A 21132-nucleotide genomic window follows, 5' to 3' on the forward strand; every position below is an offset into this window, starting at 1 on the left:
TAGTACAGCTACAATTTTGGTACGTCTATACAAAAAGAACCTCAGCTTGGCTTTTTTTAAGAGTGGGGAAAAATGCAATCCAGCTTGTCTGAGCTTTGATTTGCTTTGGTAAGTGCAGTATCCTTGTGAAAGTGCAGTATCTGGATCATTAATTCAGAGGTCCCTCAAAGGAACAAGCATAATTTTTGCTTTTCCCAAGCCCACCCTTCCCAGGGCTCTGATATCCAGGCTTCATTAAAATCCCCTATTTTGTGGTACTACATCTCATTCTTTCCCTACTGCTGGTTTCACTATCTCCTTGCAAATCACTATGGGATAAAAAAACCATGGGGGGGAAAAAAAAAGCAATCAGTAAAAGCAAAGATTTTTCAATGCAGAGGTTAAAACACATTAAACTTCTACGCAATTGTTTTTAGTAACAAACTTAGTCTCTTTTAGTTTATCCTTTGGGATCCCTTTATGCATCTTTCATCTACTTCAAGTAGAAAATTTTTTGCACACATTCTGTTTAGTTGGCTAAACATTCACGAAAGCTTCCACATGGACATGGCTTTCACACCAGGGCAGGAAGCTGTTACCAGAATTTGGATGGGAGAGCACCTCTCCAGCTTCCAAACAAGTGCCCACATGATTTGTGCTCTTTCTGAACACTGTGTTTTCATTTCGGCTCAATTCAAAAATCATCTTTGCTTTCAGGCAAATCATGTCCCATCATGAATTTTTATTTTCTCTCTCATATTTCCGTGTCTCCAAGTAATTTATTCTTCCAGAAAAAATGCCACATTTATTTTTAACACAAGTCTCCATGGTAAGAACTTTTTTCATTACTTGACAGTACCAAAGAGCTTTTCGTTGCTACGTGGCTTTTCATTAACATCTTTTCAGACATTCCTCACCTGAGAAATTTAGGTGTATCAAAACAAAATTTGCAATAAATACTTGGGCCACTTGAGTCACGCTACAAGAAATAAACTCATTAAGTAAAACTATGTTCGTTACCAAATGTCACCTAGTACAGCTTTTATTTTGCGACACTGGCAAGGTTTATGTAGTTATTAGCTTTTCCTAAAGGCATTTGCGTACTTGCTCATCTTTTAAGTATTTTTATTATATACGGGTGTATAAGAAACCCCTGACTAGGGTGTACTTTTTTCCCAACCCTCCTTGTTCTGTCTGCTATCAAAGGCACAGTAAGATGCTCAGAGTCTGCATGAACAGCGGCGGCCATGAAGTTTGGGTACTTTAAAGAGCGCCATCAGCCCCACGCCTGAGCACAGGGCTGTGGGCAGGGCGGGATGGGGCCGGGATGGGGCCGGGATGGGGCAGGGCAGGCCGGGATGGGGCCGGGATGGGGCCGGGATGGGGCCGGGATGGGGCCGGGATGGGGCCGGGCAGGCCGGGATGGGGCCGGGATGGGGCCGGGATGGGGCCGGGATGGGGCCGGGATGGGGCCGGGATGGGGCAGGGCAGGCCGGGATGGGGCCGGGCAGGCCGGGATGGGGCCGGGCAGGGGCCGGGCAGGCCGGGCCGGGCGCGCTGCGGGGCGGCCCCGCGGGGGCGGCGCGGGGGGCGCAGTGCGGCGCTGCCGCCAGCAGATGGCGCGCAGCCCCCGCCGCCCGGCCGAGCCGAGCCGGGGCGGGCCCGGGCCGGGCTATTTATACCCCGCCGTGTGACCGGGGGCGTCCCAGCCACAGCTCACATTTTCCACTCGCCCCATTAAAAATTCTACGTCCTGCCTTTCCTTGGAAGGCGGCGGAAGAAACGCGGGATTGCCGGGCTTGACACAAGCCCCGTTTCCATGTGCCCGTCCCCATCCTCCACCCCGTCCCGGTTTCTTCGATGCAGGGAATCTTTTGGTACTTCTGTTCCCTGCTTATTTGGCATAGAGCCAACGCTCCTTAATATAGACCGAGGCACGATGGTCTGCAAAAATCATCTCCCTGTGCAGATCTGTTTTCAGTACTCCGTCTCAAACAGAAGGCTGTACTGGGAAGCAGCAAGTTCTCTAACCCACAAATAAGGTTCAGGAACAGGTTTTCGAAGTTTTGGCACGTTCCAAAACAGAGGCTGCAAGTTTTATTGCAAAATTGTAATGTAATAAAATTGTCTCAAATCTCATCTCCATTTATAATCACTTATTAATACCAATCAGCAATAGCTAAAATCATATGCTCAAGCAATGCTGGAACACTGAAAAAACAGAACTGGCCTGGATATGCTGGATGTGTGAACACAGTTGATACAAAGGAGAGGACACATAAAAAACTGTAGAATGCATACAAGTGAGGACAAATGGAGGCTGGACTAGGAAGACGGGGGGGGGTTAGGCCCCTTATCTTTTTTTTGGTTCTAATACTGACATCATTGATACACTTTCTATGAAAATGGCATCAAACCTACATGTTATCCGAGTTCTTTCGCCTTCACTCTATTGACTGAAAACTTGTAATTGGTTTTAAGATGTGAATCACAAAACCATAAATATCATGATGCCTAAACAAGTGTAATAATAAATATAGGGTACAGCTAAGTGCATTGGCTCCTAATACAAGTTTCGCAACATTCTGGGCATTCCTGAAAAACAACAAGGTAAGTTACGTTCTAAAAATACTTCAAGCACACATATTTTCTACCAGTACATCATCGGAGTCTGATGTCTTTCTGAAAAAAACCCACTCATCCCATTTCAGTGTAAAACCACATCATATCATCTTGGGAGGGAGGAAGAAAACTTACCTCCACTCCGCCTTGTTATGCAGGAATGAGTTACACTGGTCTGGAAGGCTGCTGTCATTTGACATAGATTCCAGGATTGAAATAATCTGCTTGAAAGATGGTCTTTTCTGAAGAAAAAAGAAAACCAAAACAGAGCATTTGCATTCACATGAAACTGCTAAAACTATCTGCAGGAATTTCTCAATTGAAACCCCACAATTAACAGGAATTGCCACACTTCTTTCTGACCACAGCTTAATACAAGAGGACTGTAAGTCTGTAAATGGTTTCTTTTTGTTCTTCCATTAAAGAAGTTTGAGAAGAGTCACACAGGCTAGTAGTAGGACTCAAGCCTTAGCTTAGTCTCCCATGTCTACTAGTAAAACAGTATTAACATTAGAATCATCAATAATCATCTAGATTCTTATTTCGAAAGAATAATTTTTCTCAAGCTAAGAGGGAAAATGCTTCCAAATAGAGAAGGCTGGACCATCAGCAACTGGTAATTATACAGATGGCCTTTTACAGGTATTAACATAAACTCTTTGGTGTGTGAACAAGCCATTTAGCTGCCTATCAAAAACAGGTTTCTGGCTGCAGTTCCCCTCTTGCAGAGGAGATACTTTCAGAAAAACTCTCACTTTGCTACTTTAGAAGCAGCCAGGCAAGAAGTGAAGATTGAGCCTAGGGAAAGATGTCTTGCCTGGCAGCTAAGCTCACATTAGTGGACCCTGTGCTCTTCTGTCCTGGGCTCATTTGCTGAACTTTCTGTTCCAGGGCTCTCCATCCAAGGCCCACTGTGCTCACAAATCAGAAAGACCAGTTAAAACTTTTCTGGGTTTTTGGGTTTTTTTACTTTTCCCTTAGTCCCAAGGGGAAGCTGTGAAGTAGGATAATAACTGAAAACTGAAAAAGCCAGTTAAATGTGTTTCTTGCAAGAGCACTGACTCTGTTAGTCTGTTTGACAGACCCCAGACAAGGTTGAGACAAAAGGTTGAAACAAAATGTAGATACATAATAAGGGGATGATGCACATTCTCTCTCTACCGTGCCTTTAATTATACCATTTCTGCTAAAATTACAGATGCCGCAATTAAAACGTGCATTTTAATTTGGGAGCACAAAAACAATTAGGAACAATGCTGAGGTGTCTCTCTCAGGAAGATCCAAGTGATTTCCACATTATAAAAGACAGACAATTTCTTTATTTTAAATGTCAAACAGCATGAAAAAGTGTCAAATGCATAACAAAAAAAGAGACAAGCTCTCTTATAGTGTAATGCTGCACTATTCGGCTGTAACTGAAGGCTTTGTCTGTCATTTTTTGGTCCACCTCCATGATTTCAGGCAATGGGCAGTTCAGTGAGCTACACAGATTTTCTGCCACAGACACGCTTGCCCCAGCCACAAGTGCTTACGCAATTTGTTCCCCAGCCCAGCATGCAGAAACAGCACACTGGGCATGCAGAGCTTCCCAGCAACAGGTACTGTTAAGCAGCACATTGCTCCTATTGGTGACATAGTCCCTTGTATGGACACCCAGCAGGGTCACCCTGCCTTTACAGGGGGCTGGGGAGGCAGCCCTCCTCCCCTCCACGTGCATGCTGGTGCTGGACCTGCCACAGCTGAGCAGATCCTCTGAACACACCCTGGGAAAAGCCCAAACACCCCGGTCATGAGTGGGCTGCACTGGGGGCAGAGAGCACAAAACCCATCCATGGCACCACCAACTCCAGTGCAGTTTTGGGGCAGAAGAACTTTTGACCAGCCTTCGCATCCTTTTTGCTGCTACAGCTGCATCTCTTGTAACCACACCAGTGGATGTGAACTGCTGAAGGGATTCAAGGGCCTCCCAAATGCTGAGGAAGCTGCCAGACAGGAGATAGTAGCTCCCTGCAATTTACCAGGGTACTGCAACTGCTACACATTGTACACAGACTGGCAAGTACACAATGTGCCTACCTACACTAAACAAATTCTATTTTCAGGAAGACACCACCAAACCTTGCCATGCTGCATTATGTACAACATTTTATGGACTATTCAGAGTAATTTACAAAACACAACTATGAGTTTTTGCTTGCTACTTTTTTCTCAGGTGTATACTGGGAAGTATAGGGCAGGGCTGACACTAAGTGAGCACAGTCAACTCTACTGCCAGGCTCACCTGGAGTAACCTGAGTGGAGACAAAGACAGAAAACAGGGCTTTTAATAAGGGCAGGCAAAAGGACCAACCAACTGATTTGGGAGAAGCAGCAACAATCACTTTGTGGGTCCTGCACTACAGGCAAAAGAGCTGCTGAGTTGGTGCAACTGGAGCTGGAACAAATGCAGAGTCACACAGTACTGTCAAAGTACTGTACATCTCCAGCTGTGCAAATTCTGTAAACAGCCAGCAATTACCCTGCCAGCTTCACAACTGCCAGATTTACAGGTAACAGCTTTGCATGGAGGCAAACCCTGACAGGAAGGCACAAGCCTACCCGGTCATGTGGGTTTTGTTGGTCTCTTGCCCCTAGGAAAGGATAATTTGAGACTTAACAAATGCACTCTAAATGCAGAGTGGTACCTTGGTTAAAACTGGCAAGAAGTGATTTGTAAAACTGGGAGCCTCAGCAGAGAAACTTTAAAAAAAAAAAAAAGGTCTTCTTTTCGGTGGGTAACTGCTTAGCACTTTCTAGAAAGCCCTTATATGGGATTCTTAAAATATCAAGGCATGAGTCGCCTTTGAAAACTGTTTCCCTTTATATCTGTGATGTCTCATACTGAAATCTTTAAAATATATGCCCCTCTCGAAATAATTCTGGCTAATGTTTTCATTGTTTCCTTCCACTCACTATTTCTTACTGAATAGGTCTGCATAAAACCAAGATATTTAATCCATACGTCTTTCATTTTTTGTTTCTTCTCTGTTTCCAGATTTCTGATTTCCACTAAAATACTCCATAATTTATAAACATTTTCGATGTGGAGAGAAACTGAAGGAACAGATGAAATGAGAAAGAATTATTCACCCATGTCTCAAAAGCAAGTAACCCCAGTAAACAAGGACATCAGTGATGAGCAACCTTATTTCTCCAATTACCTAATACCCAAGGAAAAGCAACTTGTTTGGCAGAAATTTTAAAGTGTGAGCTGTTTGTTTCAACTAGCAGTTTAAACTGCATAAAGACTACCATTCCAAGTATCAGATGGAACACTACAGATATTTTTCTCCATGTGTGAAGAAATTCTTAAGAATTCAAAGTAACATTAATAACTCTGTTCCCATGAAGAAATTATGGTGTGAGCAGTGTCTGACACTCCAGCTGCTCTGCAGCAGCTCTCCAAGTGTATTCCTCAGCCCCACCATAAATGCATTTCCCTCATTTCTCAGGGGTAAGCCACCAAAAGTTACCTCATACTTCTGTGGACTGGAAGTATGCACCTTAGCAACTGCTTTTGAGCAGCTGACATACTCAAGCTCACCCCTGCTTGACCTTCAGTAACTTGTTCATGCATCAACAATCTGATTTTCTAAAGCTAATCCTGGCGAAAAGGGAACGTTACACAGAGCAGTATTTCAGAGGAGCGTGCTCCATCTTTTGGCTCATGCAGGCCACACAGCCCTTTATCAAAGCATTCTGAGAGCTGTAAGCAGCGAACCTTTCCCAGCACGTGACTGAATAAGTCAGTCACATGTCCAAATTGTGACCACAGATTACTCCATTTCAGTCATGTGAACAAAGCTGTAATTGCCTAACAGAGAAGAGCTGCATGAAAAAAAAAACCTGCTGAAGAGCAGACTGTCAGAAAAACCCCATCTCATGTGAGATTCACACTTTGCATGCATCAGAGATACCTCTGGGAACAATGTCCCCAGGAACCAGCCCACACCCAGATAAATTACTCTATCAGACAGAACACAGCCTGATGTCTCAGCATCATTCTTTTACAACATGCAAATCCCTCCCTCTCCTTGAGAAACAGCAACAGTCCTTCGGACACTTATGGATGTGGCTCGAACAAGGCAGAGATTGAGCTGATCTAGTATGTGCTACAATTACAGAAAAGAAGCTCAAATAATTCTTATTCTGAGGCCTTTGGTAGTGATGCTGACACTTGGGAGCAGTTAGTAAAGATAAGCAGTTGCACTGAAAGTCCTTTTCAGTATTGACCTAGAACTTAAGCAGCCTACTTGTAGATTCAAAAACTCGAAGCATTTTTCTTCCCTCCCTTCTGTGGGGAGGATACAAGGAGTTATGAAGAGAATGGCAATTGTATATCTATTCATATGGAAATCACATGTTGATGGATCTCAGTCTTCCAGATCCATTCTGCAGGAAAGCAACCCCTTGCTTTTAAAAGAGAGCCCAAGAATGGGTATTTCCTTTCTCATGTTATTCTTCTATGGCTACTCTTTGGCAATGAATTCTAGTTTAAAGCACCTATATGCTCTAATTTGTCTTGGAATTAATCTTGATCTCTCTGAAGTAGTAGCTAACTTTCTCCTGAGTTTAAAGAAATGAAGTTCTTCCTGGTGCCTTGACTTGAGAAAAAAAGCACAATTTCCTTTGCTTAACTATTCTTCAATGTCTCAAATACTTTCACAGGCAAAGGAAATAGATGTTAATACTTGGTACTAAAGCTAGTATGCCCACAGGCTCTTTTCAGCCAGTTTTATGTACAACAGGATGGTCACAAAGTCTCTTTAAAGAAGGTAACTTTCATAATCTACAAAAGCTTTTACTGTCTAAATACTTATTTAATCCCTTCCTTGTGGCAGCAGATTAATAGTGACAATGGTGCGGCTCTTTTAACTTTTTATTCTGTTTTCATGGTTAAACAGCACTGCTATTATCATATTATTACAGTACAGTCATTATAAAGCTCACCATTCAATCCCTAAGGGAACAGATTAGGAAAGGTTTAATGTTAATTTAAAATGTGTTGCTGCTGTTCCTACCCATGTTTTACGGATTAACTTATTTTTTACTTGTACTTGTGTTGTCAACACAAGTAGGGCACAGAATTGGAACTTGAAATTTGTATTTCATAATGTGATGCTCACATGCATCCAAGAGGGATTAAGTATTAACCTTTGAAAGAAAATATAAAACCCAGAATTTTTCCACTTGCTCCAAAATGGCTACATTTTTGCCATCTTACCATATTTCCTGCCATTGTCTTTAGTAGTCAGGAAAGTTAGCAGCATAGTACCTCTTGATTAAAAGGGGGGGGAGAGAGAGAGATTTAGGTATAAATATATAAACCTACATTAAAAAAAAAAAGACAGTCCTGGGTACCTTTGTGAGGAAATGTGTCAATGTTGTCAGCTCAGACTTATCACCCAAAGAAATGCTAATGCACTTTGCAAAAAAAGTCTGGGGTGGTGGTGCAGAAATCAAACACACAATTACCTTTGAATCAGCATCCCAACACTGGTGCATCAGTTCTGCAAAACTTCTGGGACAACTGCTTGGAATGGTTAATCTCTAATGGAAAGAAAATGTACCAGTTACTGGATGCATTTCCCTTTAAGCTGCTACTAAGCAATTTCCTATGAAACCAACAGACTTCAAAGAATTAAAGCACACTCTCTCTTTTAAACACAATATAAAATTGTGGAGACATATTAGAAAGAAAAATCAAAATTACTAACACTAGCAAGAAGCACAAATAATTTTTAACAGACCTAGAAGAAAGCAATGTATTAAATTCACAAAAGGAGTTCCTTAAGAAAGCTCAGAGAGAAGAAGCAAACCCAAGAAAAACAGCTTTTAATACTAAAATATAATCGTTTGTGGAGGTTACTGCATAGTATTTTAAGATGCTTGTCAGATAAGCATAATGGACAGCTTGCCTTAATTCCTTTCTCCCACATAAATGATCTAGCTGTACCATACTATAATCACTTTTGACACACAAATAGCTGAAATGTAGATTACATTACGTGAGTTTAAAAGAGTTAAGTGAAACTCTACATGACACAAGAGACGTTTCATGAGCCTGTGGTCAGAAGGATTAATGAGGACATGCAGATCTCAGAAAGCACTCACAGAGCACAGTGAACTCATAAATATTTCCTAATGACTGAAGACAGGGAGTTGCTGGTTATAGCCAGGACCACTGACTAGAGAGAATTGGTTTGAAGCTAGTTTGGTTTCATTTGCTGAGAGTTTTAAAATAGAAGATTTTTACATTAACAGCCTGCCTGCAGAATGGAAAGCCTAAAAGCAAATCCTTTCTCACATACACATACACAAATACTGAAGCCTTTTCACTTGACTGCATATGCTTCCAACATAACACACTGAAGGAGATCCCTCTGCTCTCACTAAAGCTGTTAACTGACTTCAGATGTTTCATATTATATAAATACATTTTTAAAAGTTAGAAAACCAGTTTCTCAGTGAAAATGAGTCCAAATGTAGGAGGGGTCAAGCTGGAAAAAAGGTTCTTGGCCTCTAAGAGGTAAGAACCAGGTATTACATTCCTGTTCAGACTAACCTGCCAGAAGGTTGCCACTAACCCTTTCATATGCCCTACTATTGCCATTTCAGAAGCAAAGCAGAGCAAGTTATGTCACTCTGTACCATTACATTACTGCAGCGTGACCTGCAAAGCCTTACAAGATGCAGCAGCCAAAAGTAAGAGTTAAAAAATTCTGCTCCAAAAGCATTCAAACCCTGTAAGAACTGGAGACATGAGATACAGAGGCAGGGTACTGCATAAGTCTGATTATTAATGTCATAACTTAACATGCAAGGGTTTCAATGGAAGAAATACACAGAAATTCGTACAATGCATAAATAAGTTGTACTGGTGCCTGATCTCTAATTGAGGCATTAGCTTAAAAGTACACTGGCTAGTCTTGCTGCAGCATTGTCTGTAACCCTCACTGTTCCAGGAAGAGGACAATCAGTTGCAATCACCACTTGTGTCACTTCCGAAGAATGTCGCCTATATAAAATGTAATATAGAGGCAGCAGGTTCCAAATGTCATGTTATAATAAAGAATATATTTCTCAGTGGCAATTTATAATGAGATCATGTCTAGCATAACCTGAACGCTCATGCCTTGCTTTTCTTAAAAAAATGGCTTAAAAATATCTCTACCAGAATAAAAATAACACTGAAATTATGCATAGTATCAAAGGAGATCCATACAGAAACATTAGAATCTAGTCCATTTGCTGGCCTCAGGCTTCACAAAGGGGATTTTTCACCTTATGCAATTATGCTTTGGCCTCAATCCCTCACTGATATTAACACAAGACTTGCAGTCCAAAAAATGGAGGAGTGGCTCAACAGTAGTCCAATCCTGTTGTGGAATGGAACCATGCAATCTCACTGATATCAACAGACTGAACTGAGAGCAGAACCTGACCCTTACACTTGTTTTGGGACACAGAAAACTAAGAAGAAGCGAAGTACAAACTGACTTTTACAAGGCTTATGCTGGACATGTTACCCATGTCATGGCCAGAAAAAATTAAGTCTGCAATGCCCTCTAAGCTCTCACAGCTCTCTAAGGAAAATGGTACCAACAGGCTAGTGGTACCTGACAGGCAAAGAGCTGGCTCTGAGAATGCCACCCCTTAGGTTTCTTCAGCCATGAGTAAAATAGTTACATCCACATTTTGTTCATACTGTATTTTACACAATTCCTTGTTCTGGAAAACTGTAGAGAAATGTGTGTTGTACTCTCTGACATGTTTCAGCATGTGACTGCATCTCTCCACAACATTCCCAATGCCACTCTGTACCCGTTACATAAAACTGCATGTGGTAGGCACAAGAACCAAATACTGTTGATGGAAGGCCTTATGGTTCCTCCTTCAAAATGATGTGTGAGGCTTTTCCTAAACTAGGAGAAAGAATGTCTTTGTGCCCCCTGCTCTGATAAATGCAGTAGAAGACCACATTCACAATCTTCACACTGTTAGTGTAGCATTTCCAACTAATTGGTATATCACAGTGTCACTCACTGGAATTAATCCAGTCCTCAAAAAGAAGAAAAAAGAGCGAGGGAAAAAAACACCAACAAAAAACATTAAACTAAGAGGAGGAAACCTAACTCCTCTGTTTAACTCTGAAGCATTTTGAGAAACAGTTTATGTAGAATAATAGAAATCTGTATTGTACAGCCAGTGCCTCGCCATTGTAATGTTTCCCAAGCTTCCGCTGTGTCTAGATAGAGGAGGTTTCATCTTTGTGGAGGATTTCCATGCTTGTCTGTGTGTGGTACAGTCACAACTTTAAATGTTTTTTAAATGTAGTTACTGTCTTTGATATCAAGGGACTATGTGTTCAGATATACGCTCACATGTCCAACTAACTGAAAGCCTCAATTTGAGAGAAGAAGAAAAGCGAGGCTGGGGACACTGTACAAACGGTGTTTACACCACTGAAGTGCTTTTGAAATGGAAAGACTCTGCATGAGGAGGCTTGCAGCTATGCCACAGCCTTGCCGATACCAGTGAGGAGCTCATCTTCAATGTCGTGTTGAACGTAGGTGGCAAAACTGTAATTTCTCTCTTTTTTTAAAACTATTTTTTCTTCTTTTATTTTTGAAATTTTCATCTAAGCGGCAGTTTCTTGTACTATAGTGACTCCTGCTGGGAGAGTTAAGTTGAAGTAGCTGAAGGTCTCTTACAGATATATCAACTCCCGGCCAGTAAAAAGATGTCCTAAACGCAGGAGATGGAGTTAAACTGTTCCCCTACCTTGGACGCAATGGCTTCTTTCATCACTAAGAACAAACCCCTAGGTTTTACAATTGAGACTGAGAAACTAGTACAGTACTTGTACAATTTTTGATCTACAGCATCACGACGTGAAGCTGCAACAATTAGATGTAAAGGGTCCATTCATGAGGAATAACATCACTTTGACCCTTTGTGTTAGCTCCTACTGCTAATCTTTCCATACGCGTGAACTTACTTTCAATTTGAAGAAGATGAAAAAGTCTTTTGCAAAACCCCAATACTGTTTTCTGATCTATGTACCTGAATGTAGAAACGTAGTCTTACCTCGTTTTTTTCCACTACAAGCCAAGCTACTTGTAATCCTTCCAAGCCTTTAAAGGGGACCTCCCTTGTTAGCATCTCCCAGAGAACCTGGAAGAGAAAAAAAGAAAAGCATTTTTATTTCTGTACTTTGTATTTTAAATACATTATTAAACCTTGATACAGCACTATTCTGTATCCAATTACCAGGCAACCAGTTTTCATTTGCAGGAACTTGGACCAGTGTTTGTGTGCAAGATCCTCTCACAAAATTAATTTGAATGTTTTTGCTTTTTCCTCTACAGAAAAGCCAAGATGAAAAACTGGGTTGCTTTTTTACTATCTTTGTACACTATAAAGTTCACATTTGGCAACTGGCACTTGGGAAGACAATGAACTCTTCCTCTCCTTCTCAGCTCCAACTAGACATATCTTTGCTTTGCAGAAATTTTTCATTTAAAAATATTTCCATGCAGTTGCAACCAATGAATATGATCCAAATGGTATTTTGCTCCTTTGATATGCCTATAAAAATATACATTTTCCATCAAAACTGCAATTGTTTATCTCCGAGTATGTGATCATGTTAAACTAAGTAATATACAGCATATAAAAAATTACTCTGTTCTCCTCGACAGATGTACTGTCCTTAGATATACAAAGATCTCCTAATTTTGCATGCTTTTAGCCTTTTGGTAACACAGTACCCAAGAGTCTAAGCTACTCTGTAGAAAGGAGTTTGACATCATCAAAAGGGCTTCAAGTCAATGAATCCAACTTGTTTTTCTGCCATTGGGACAACATACTGGAATTCAACCAAATTAATAGCACTTTGTACCTCCACTTGTATATGGCCCCTTTTTTTTAAAGCAGAACTTTCATATACACATCTTGTTGCAAATATCTACAAACCTTTTCTTCTGCTCATATATCAAATATAACAACAACAACAACAAAAAATCTTTAATGCATGATTTTCCAAAATGCATTAAGATCCTTATGCAAGTCTCTATATCCTCACTGTTTGGGTTAGTGCCCAGGTTTATTCCAGCTGCATCATTTTGAATTGATTCTGGACAGCTATGAAGATAATGAGAAAGCAAATGCAACAATATTGGCAGATGGAGGTCAAGCAAAAAAAATGCACTGAAGCAGAATTGGGCCTTCAATCAAGTGAACAGGGTACTCCAACAATAGACCTATTTGAATAATTCTGCTTGAGTAGGAAGACTGATTAGTAAAGGTAAGTGTATCTTGGAAAAATAAGAACAGTTTCTCTGAGAATAAGAAATACATGGGGAGAACTATCACAGACATATTCACTTATCCTGTTAGCCTCAGTTCAATCCTTTCAGAAGGAAAAAAGGCACCTCAGTTTTAACTCAAATTATCACCTCTCTCCTGGTAGAGGAGGAAATTTAATTATGAGAGAAAGAAAAGAAATACCAGTCCCATGTACTTCAGACAAAAAAAGAGTGTACAAAACAGTCTGTTTAAAACAAATGTCCCTGGACCAAGTCAAACATGTAGTTGAGCAGCCTTGCAGAACAACCTCATCTGTTGGGACTGTACCATGAAACTACAGAGGAAAAAACTCAAGTTTGCACATCAGATAAGGCAATAGATACTAACCTTCGAAGTAAAGAACATAATGAAATACATGTTAAATGTCTTCAAGAACCTTGAGCTGGAAAACGACTGCTGTGCTACCTTTCTTTCAGAAGACTGTAAATTGTAAGAGCTGTCTTGCTTCATTCATGCGCATATGCTTGTGCAGAACATTTTGCACCGAATTCCTTTATCATGACACCTTTAGTGTTTATTTCCACTGCCCAAACAGATCACTGCCTCCCTAAACCAACAGTGCTAGCTAAAAACTCTTCCAAGACTGCACATAGTTGAAGAGAAAAACAGCCATTTGACACAATATGAAGGATTTTTCTTGATGCCTTTATTTTACTAATAAATGAAAGCAAAAGATACAAAAAGCGGGACGTTGGAAACCTTTGTATTTACTTTACACAGATTTAGGAAATATTTTAAAAACAATGCAATTTTTATATTCAGGCCAAATATGTAGAGAAAGCCTTTCCTTCCAATGGTGACGTGTCTCTATGTTCAGTTTTACAGAAGTTTCAACCCCTTCTTATGAACTAGCTACCCTGAATCATCAGCTAAGGTGAATGGTTGCATCAGCAGTCTTAAAAAGCAGCAAATGGGTACCGTCTGCATTCTCATTTGCCTCTTCCTCTCCCCAGGGTGATGCAGCAGCAGACAAGGACCTCAACCTAACTTACCCCAGCCTCTTTATTGTGAGGGACACTCTGTTCATTTTCAGAACTGGCTCCCCATCTCACTTCATATGGAAATCAATTTATCTTTCCTTTATGGTGTATAATCTAATTGAGACTGACATAGTTCACTTCCCCTCCCACCTGCGATGGTGAGGATCACCAATCACATCACATCTTTGTGATGATGGACAGCAGGTGCTCACAGAGAAAACAGCCAAGCTAGAAACAATGATGAAAACCAAAGCAAGGCCATTTAATTTTAGTGGTTTGTAAGCTGCAGCCTCTGAAGATATTGGACTCATCTTTGCATACAGAGGAACAAAGAGGAGAGATAAATGTATGCATGTTCACCCTATACATGAACCTGAGAATAAGAAATATGTGATCTTCATCTTCAGACAAAGCTCACACACTTACTTCCATCAGCTCAGCTGTGCATTTCATTTCCCATCCTCTCAACTAAGTGACAATAAGTCAAAGGAAAAATTAAACCCACAACACCTCTACCCCATTCCCCATCCCCATAGCAGTGCAAAGCCAGCAAAGATTCAAAGTGCCATTTGGATAGGGGAACATCCAAGAAAGTAATCTGAGGAAAAGAAAACACTCTGAACACCTTGCCTGAAAAAAAAAATGCTTTGTGTGGTAGGAAACTGCTGTTGATAGACAATGGTCAGGAGCCACAGCATAAGCATTAGCATTGCACTCAACAGAGGTAGTGCCCTTAGACATGAAAATTAGGTCTGTCTTCTCTGCATTGATCCAACTGCAGTTAAAGATCGCATCATTCTTTTCAAAAAGAGTAAGGGATAACCCCTGGAGCTGGCCAACATTCCCTCTATAAATAACATATGTTCTCATAACTAAAGCGGTGTTTGAACAGCTGCTACATTTAATGGCAGACTCTATGCCACCAATAGCCAATTAATGGTTTTACTCATTTGTTCTTGTAAGTGATAAAAAAATTCAGCCACATCAGATAAGCTTTCTGCGATTAAACACATTTATATTGATACACAAACATACACTGGTGCACTACAAACAGTTCTACCAGGATAACATATTCTGAGCATATGTCTTCATGATTTCAAACAGCTTTTAGAGTGACACTGTCATTCCACATACACTTTCCTATCTGGCAGAGATAGCAAGGAATGGCAGAGATGGCAAGGAATAATTTTTGAGCAACATCCAGTGACATAGAAGTCAGTTTCAGGGTTGATCACTTGTAACACTTGGTTTCAGTTGTTTGGAGTACAGACTTGGAAATGGATCAGAGAAGAGAACTACAGCATGGCTGAAGGAAAGTGTAAGATCTGTCTTTGTGTGGTAATAAATTCTCCTGGAAAATTTAGTTTTAGCATTTCATGACAGTATTATAAATTACTGACCATGTATCTCAGAGAATACATAGACCTGTTTAACCATCCATGAAGAGCAGGACAAGCTAATCTAAACATTAGCTATAAACATGTATACAACTGTTCACAAAAAGGAAAATTCATTTCAGCTGAGAAGCAGCTCAGACATATGAGGCTGCAGAAAGACTTCAACACTTCATGGAAAAAAGCTCTCGCACAGCTTAAGCAGAATATTTAAAATCACAGATTGGTTTGTAGAAAGAAAAGACTGTCAGATAAAAAAATAGAAGAAAGGAAATTAAAGAAAACCATGGGGAAGATGACAAATATTGCAAATGAAATATCTATTCCTAGCATCTTACTAGTTTACATTTGAAAGGATTCTGTTCTTTGTTAAGAGGACTTTAACTGAAGTAAAGCAGATTTGTCTCTCTAGCACAAAAGCTGCTGGCAAGTGTTATGCTTCAAAAAGGGATTCTTTACATTTTGTTTTTATAGATGATGATAACTTAAAGAGACAAAAATACCCTTTCTCAGATTTCTTGTTTTCAGACCCCTAGCTAATTCTGGTAGTCATAACACTTATTATAGGGAGATTCCAACTTTCAATATTATATTCAGGCCATTTCTTGCAGGTATGACCCCCTTAAATCAGTTATTTCAGAAACAGAGAACTTGGGCCACTGCCATTCTTCATTTCTACCCCTCATCTCCTCTGAAAATGACAGCGTTACAAGACTAGAGTTATAAAAAGATTAATTACTCCTCAGTGCTTATGAATTCATAAGCCTCTACCCATAGTAGAACACATTAGTTCAAAAATAATATATTAAAAATTGTGGGTCATTACTAGACATTCTAAAGTAGCACTACACACCCATAACAATGTTAAAATACTCTGGTAACACTGAACTGTTTTCATAAGAGGGTAGTCCAGTTCTACCTCCAAGCACAGAAGTATCAAAGGAATCTGACTTTTTGAATGAGGTAAAATAAACTTTGCACAACATACTGTTCCCAAGGCACTGTTAACACTCGACATGATAAGATATTAAACACTTTCTTACCTTCTCCCACTTTGAAAATATTACCTAAAGTAAATTAAAACTAGGATGACTATGTCAGCAGTTTGAACTATAATACCATGTTTGGAATTTTTCCTCTAACATTGTTGTTCTGTTTTGAAACTGGAATCTTTCCCTTCAGTGGATAATATGTGATTGCTTCCAGTAACAGTTTACATTAACATCTACATTTGTTAGCTTATGTTCTCTTACTCTTTGTGACCTAGTTCAGTTGAGCAAGCAAGCAAGGGTTTTGAATCTGACAATATAGGCTCCTTTCAAACTTTAATTTTTAAGTGATGTCACATCATGTCTTGAAAATTTTTCTCACTATAAACAACTGTTTGGCAAAAAGTTTAAGTCACCCTCCACTGAGACATCAGCTTAGCTATGTACAGCCATAGCTTAAAACCACAGTGCCTCCCTCACATCTATCTCCTTCCATTCCTCAAAGAGAATGATAACACTTGACAGGTAGTGAAGAATTTCTCATTCTGCCACCCACTGTTGAATCCAAACAGAAAAATGGTTAATGCACCAATATACATGGAAACTACAGCTCTACTTCCTTTCCTTTTCCCCCAAGTACTCTTTACTGTCCTCTGCCAGAGAAAGGCTATGGGGTTAGGCACACAACTAGCCAGCAGGGCTATTTCTAACTTACTTTGCATTGCAGAGCAAAACTAAATTAGAGTTTAGCTGTGGACAGAGTAAAGTAATTCACATTACTGAATCTGAAAACCTGACATTCTTATGAACTATAACTGATTCCTCACCCTTCAGCAAAGCAATACTGGGCTCCTGCATTTTCAGATGGGGTCTATTCTCACAGATGGTGATAGCAGCATCCTTTAAACAATTGAGCATAGAGCAGTTGCTTTTTAATGAAAATCAGTGACACTCTATTTTGGGGAAAGTGGAACACTAATGATTTCATCCTGTTACACCCCTATTACAAGACAAGCTTTTTCGCCTTGGTTCCACAAAAAAAACCCAAAAGCACAGATTCACGATGCAGGTTATTCAGTAGCTCCTGAAAGCCTTTGGACATATGCTGAATAACTGTGGCAAAACATGCACTTCCTACACTGGCATGCTTCTAATCAAATCAGATGTTACTGAACATTCAAGATAGTATGTTCTTCCTATAATTTTCAAGCATATAAATATAAATTATGGGTCAGTCGTAAAAGGATGTGTGGCAGTTTTTGTTGCTCTTGCACCGCATGAATTCTGTCACAATGCATAGAGATGAGGCACTCACCACTCCGTACGAGTATGTGTCACATGTCTCAGACACTGGAAGACTTTGAATAACTTCTGGGGCCATCCATGGGAAAGTGCCCACTAATGACATGTGTGTCGTATGGGAGTGGAATCTCGAGGCACCAAAATCACAGATCTGTCAAAAAAACCCAAAAAAAACCCCCTGGTATTAAGAGTATCAACCTCATTCATCAGACATGGAAAATCCAGTCAAGCAGCAGCATCTTTCTACAAATAATAAAGTGTTCATACCTTTAACACACCATCAGCAGCTATAACAACTGAAAATGAAAAAAAAACCAAAAGGTTACAAGAATGTTAAAAGCAAGCCCAATACATTTTGACACCCAAATACTTCATTTTTCAATAAGACAAATGACCCTAAGGTGAGCCAGCATCTGAATGTGCACACCTGTCCTGGTTTCTTTGAGAAGCTGACAGAACATCTGCTGAATACCTGCAAGCCTCTGAAGAAACGCAAAACCTTTTCAGGCCTTACTGAGTTAAAAGACAGCAACACAAATGAACTTCATTCTCCCCAGTACACTTAGGTTTAACTCTGGAAGAGTCATTAATAAAAGGAGAAAACCTACAACCGAGGTGAGACCTACATATTTCTTTACTATTATCTCCCTGTGTGCATTATTAAAATCTGTGCCTCTCCTATCCCACCACTAGTAGTAGAAATTTCATCTAAAAGGCAATGTTCAGCAAGTTTCAGAAACTACTGTCTACTGCTAAATTCAGACTCCACACTGAACATGTATCACTCAAAAGCCTGAATATCTGTCAAACCTCAAAAAAGACCACAGTAAAGACGTGATTTTCTGATAAGAAATAATAGACCTTATCCAGTCTATTGTGTCTGGTGTCTGCCAGCCCTTCCTGGTACTCAACGTTTCCAAATAGAAAAAAGAAGTGAGGAGTGCCCATGCAGTATCTGAAAGCTTCATCATCTTTCATGGCCAATCATGGCCAGCAAGATACAAGATGAAAGAGCCCTCCACTCCACTCTAGATGATGCCAGGTCTGTAATGAACTTCAGACAGGCTCAGGATGGGGAACAGGGAACAAGCTTTTCTGTGCCTCAACAAGTGCAGCTTTGATGACAACCAAGGCATTAGTTAGTTCTGCTTGTTCACAAAGCTCAGGCACAGATTTGAATGCCACATTAACAGGTAACAGTAAAACAGAGCTTTTCAGTGTTTTGCTACTTTACCATTCCTGGACTTCAGGTCCCTGTGGATAACTTTGACTGGAGCTTCCATGTGTAAATAGTGCATTCCTACACAAAACAAAGGAACAATCTAGTTAGACAGGCTGAGCAGGGCCATCACATATCTGCAGTCATGATTCCTGGTTCCCACTAGTTGCACTCATTATGAGTTGCCATACCTGTGTGCCATATTGATGTGCTAAAGGAGAAGCAAAGCTTCCCATAATCTACCTTGAGTAAAAAGCACTAAGCAAAGCTCACGTATCTCTCAGAGCATCTATATGGATATGCTAATGGTTTTTAACATTATATGTAGTTATTTGCTCTAACTATATAGTTAAGGAGGTGTCTACACAATTAAGCCAGATAAGAATTTACTTTTTTCTTTCATTAGTTTACACTAATTCTTGTGTGGTCAGTCACAGAGAACACAAAGGATGGAACAGCTTGTTTTACATTATTATATGAAGAACTTTAGTATATTTGCTGAGAATAAGCCTTCAGCTTCCTTAAATGCCCCAAATCAAATCAAATCAAATGTAAGGGCAATTATGCACTTTACCTCATAATTACTCTACATCAGCAAAATTATCCTCTTGGGATTTAGGGGCACACCAGAACTGGCTCATAGAAGCCATTTTCACTCCAGAATATTTTTGATTCATAACAAACAAGGAACATGTTAAGAAGAACAGTGAATGGGTTTTGCTTTTTTTATTTATATATGTTTGATTGGTTTTAGTACCATCTGATTAAGGAAGACTAGGAAGGCTTTCCTGACTTTCTAAGGAAAACTGTACATTTGCTGGCTGTGTAGGGCAGTATACACCACTCTTCTTGCTTACCTTTAGCTATGTCAGTGGCCCAGGTCATGATATGATCCATATCCATCTCTTCACTTTTGTTACTATTAATGTAATCAAACAGTGAGCCAGCAGAAGCATACTCTGTTAAAAAACAGAAACAAACAAGACATTTAAAAACATTGCACCTAACTTGAAAGACATAACAGAAACTCTGCCAGTTCTAGAAAGCAGTCAACCTCTGGCTTAATGACAAAGAATTTGGGTTCAACAGCCTGATATTATTACTAGTGTAGTAGGAGAGTTTATGCAGACATAACCTACTACTAACAAAAAATGAAAAAACCAACCAAACAAAAAAGCATAATGATACAGAAAAACAGGCATTAAAATTAAAAGGCATTAGAAAGATCAGGCAAAGCAGTTCAAATTCCAGAGTAAAAGGTTCTGCATGCTCCCTGTTCAGAACAAGCAGATTTTTTTTCAGTTTCCCTTAACTATACCTACAGAATCCCACAGCAAGATTCTGTGGGTATAAACAAGGGCATTAGGGGCCCACTGGTATTTGGAAGTGTGGCAGATGGAATCCAGTCTGACTGTCAGAGTTGTGCAGCTTAAAGCAGGAATAACAAGCTAGTTAGGCATACACACATTTAGGTGTGAAACTGGAGACAACTCAAATCTCTACTGTACCACTTTCACATAACCTAAAATTCTTACTTTTTTCAACAGTGAATTGGCCACTCTTGATTAGAAGAACAGTTAACAAATGAGTTTGGTGGTATCAGATTCATCTTATTGTTTCCAAAATCAAAGGATACTCCCCACTGGTGAGCAGCAATGTGTATAAATGATGCTCCATAACAAAACATAACTTTTAATTTTTTTTTTAAGCAAAGCCACATGCTAAATATATAATGTTCTGTTACAAAGAAAGGGTTTGCAAGTAGAAAGTTTCCTATTTCCCCATGGAGAAACAGAACAGCAGATCAAATAATTTGTTCATAAAAAACAGAAGAATGAAACTAGAATTCTAACCCTGAGATAAGCAGGACAAATTTCCTTGTGCTGCAGATAATCTATAGCAATTTAAAGGCTGTAGCTCTTCTACTCAGTATTTATTAAATAAGTTTTATCTTCTTTAGAATTCATTCATGTTTCACCAAAAACACAACATGAGGTTCATATGATGAGGCACCTGATGCATTTTCTTTTATCTGTTTGCAATGATAGGGCAGGCAGGTGCCACCCAGTGCAGCCCAAGTAGCCCAAAGACCAGGGGGATACAAGGAGAAACTTAAACCTTTTGTCCCTCTCTCCCAAGGCTATTCAATGTGCTTCTCAGGCAGAATGTTGAACCTATCTAGAAGACTCTAAAAGTCTTCATATCATTTCAAAGCAGCCACAAAATAATTACCTTTA

The 21132-nt window shown here is 39.9% G+C and overlaps 1 protein-coding gene across 4 annotated transcripts in view; it reads right to left on the bottom strand.

The window, feature by feature from the left end:
• The window catches only part of MAP3K20 (mitogen-activated protein kinase kinase kinase 20), a 93305-nt gene that overhangs the window by 39384 nt on the left and 32789 nt on the right, over positions 1–21132 (bottom strand). For all 4 annotated transcript variants that reach the window (XR_010722129.1, XR_010722128.1, XM_066189923.1 and 1 more), the window contains exons 4-10: positions 19753–19854; positions 18911–18976; positions 17944–17972; positions 17690–17827; positions 11731–11817; positions 8116–8190; positions 2737–2843 (exon numbers count right to left, since the gene is read on the bottom strand). Coding sequence is in view for 2 of the 4 variants with exons in the window: in XM_066189923.1 (XP_066046020.1) it covers positions 2737–2843; positions 8116–8190; positions 11731–11817; positions 17690–17827; positions 17944–17972; positions 18911–18976; positions 19753–19854 (604 nt within the window). In the remaining 2 variants the exon portion in view is untranslated. The remainder of the gene's footprint in view (positions 1–2736; positions 2844–8115; positions 8191–11730; positions 11818–17689; positions 17828–17943; positions 17973–18910; positions 18977–19752; positions 19855–21132) is intronic.

Source organism: Chamaea fasciata, unplaced genomic scaffold (genome assembly GCF_029207755.1).
Source record: "Chamaea fasciata isolate MVZ Bird 193981 ecotype frontalis unplaced genomic scaffold, bChaFas1.0.hap1 SCAF_8, whole genome shotgun sequence".
Taxonomy (NCBI): Eukaryota; Metazoa; Chordata; class Aves; order Passeriformes; family Sylviidae; genus Chamaea; species Chamaea fasciata.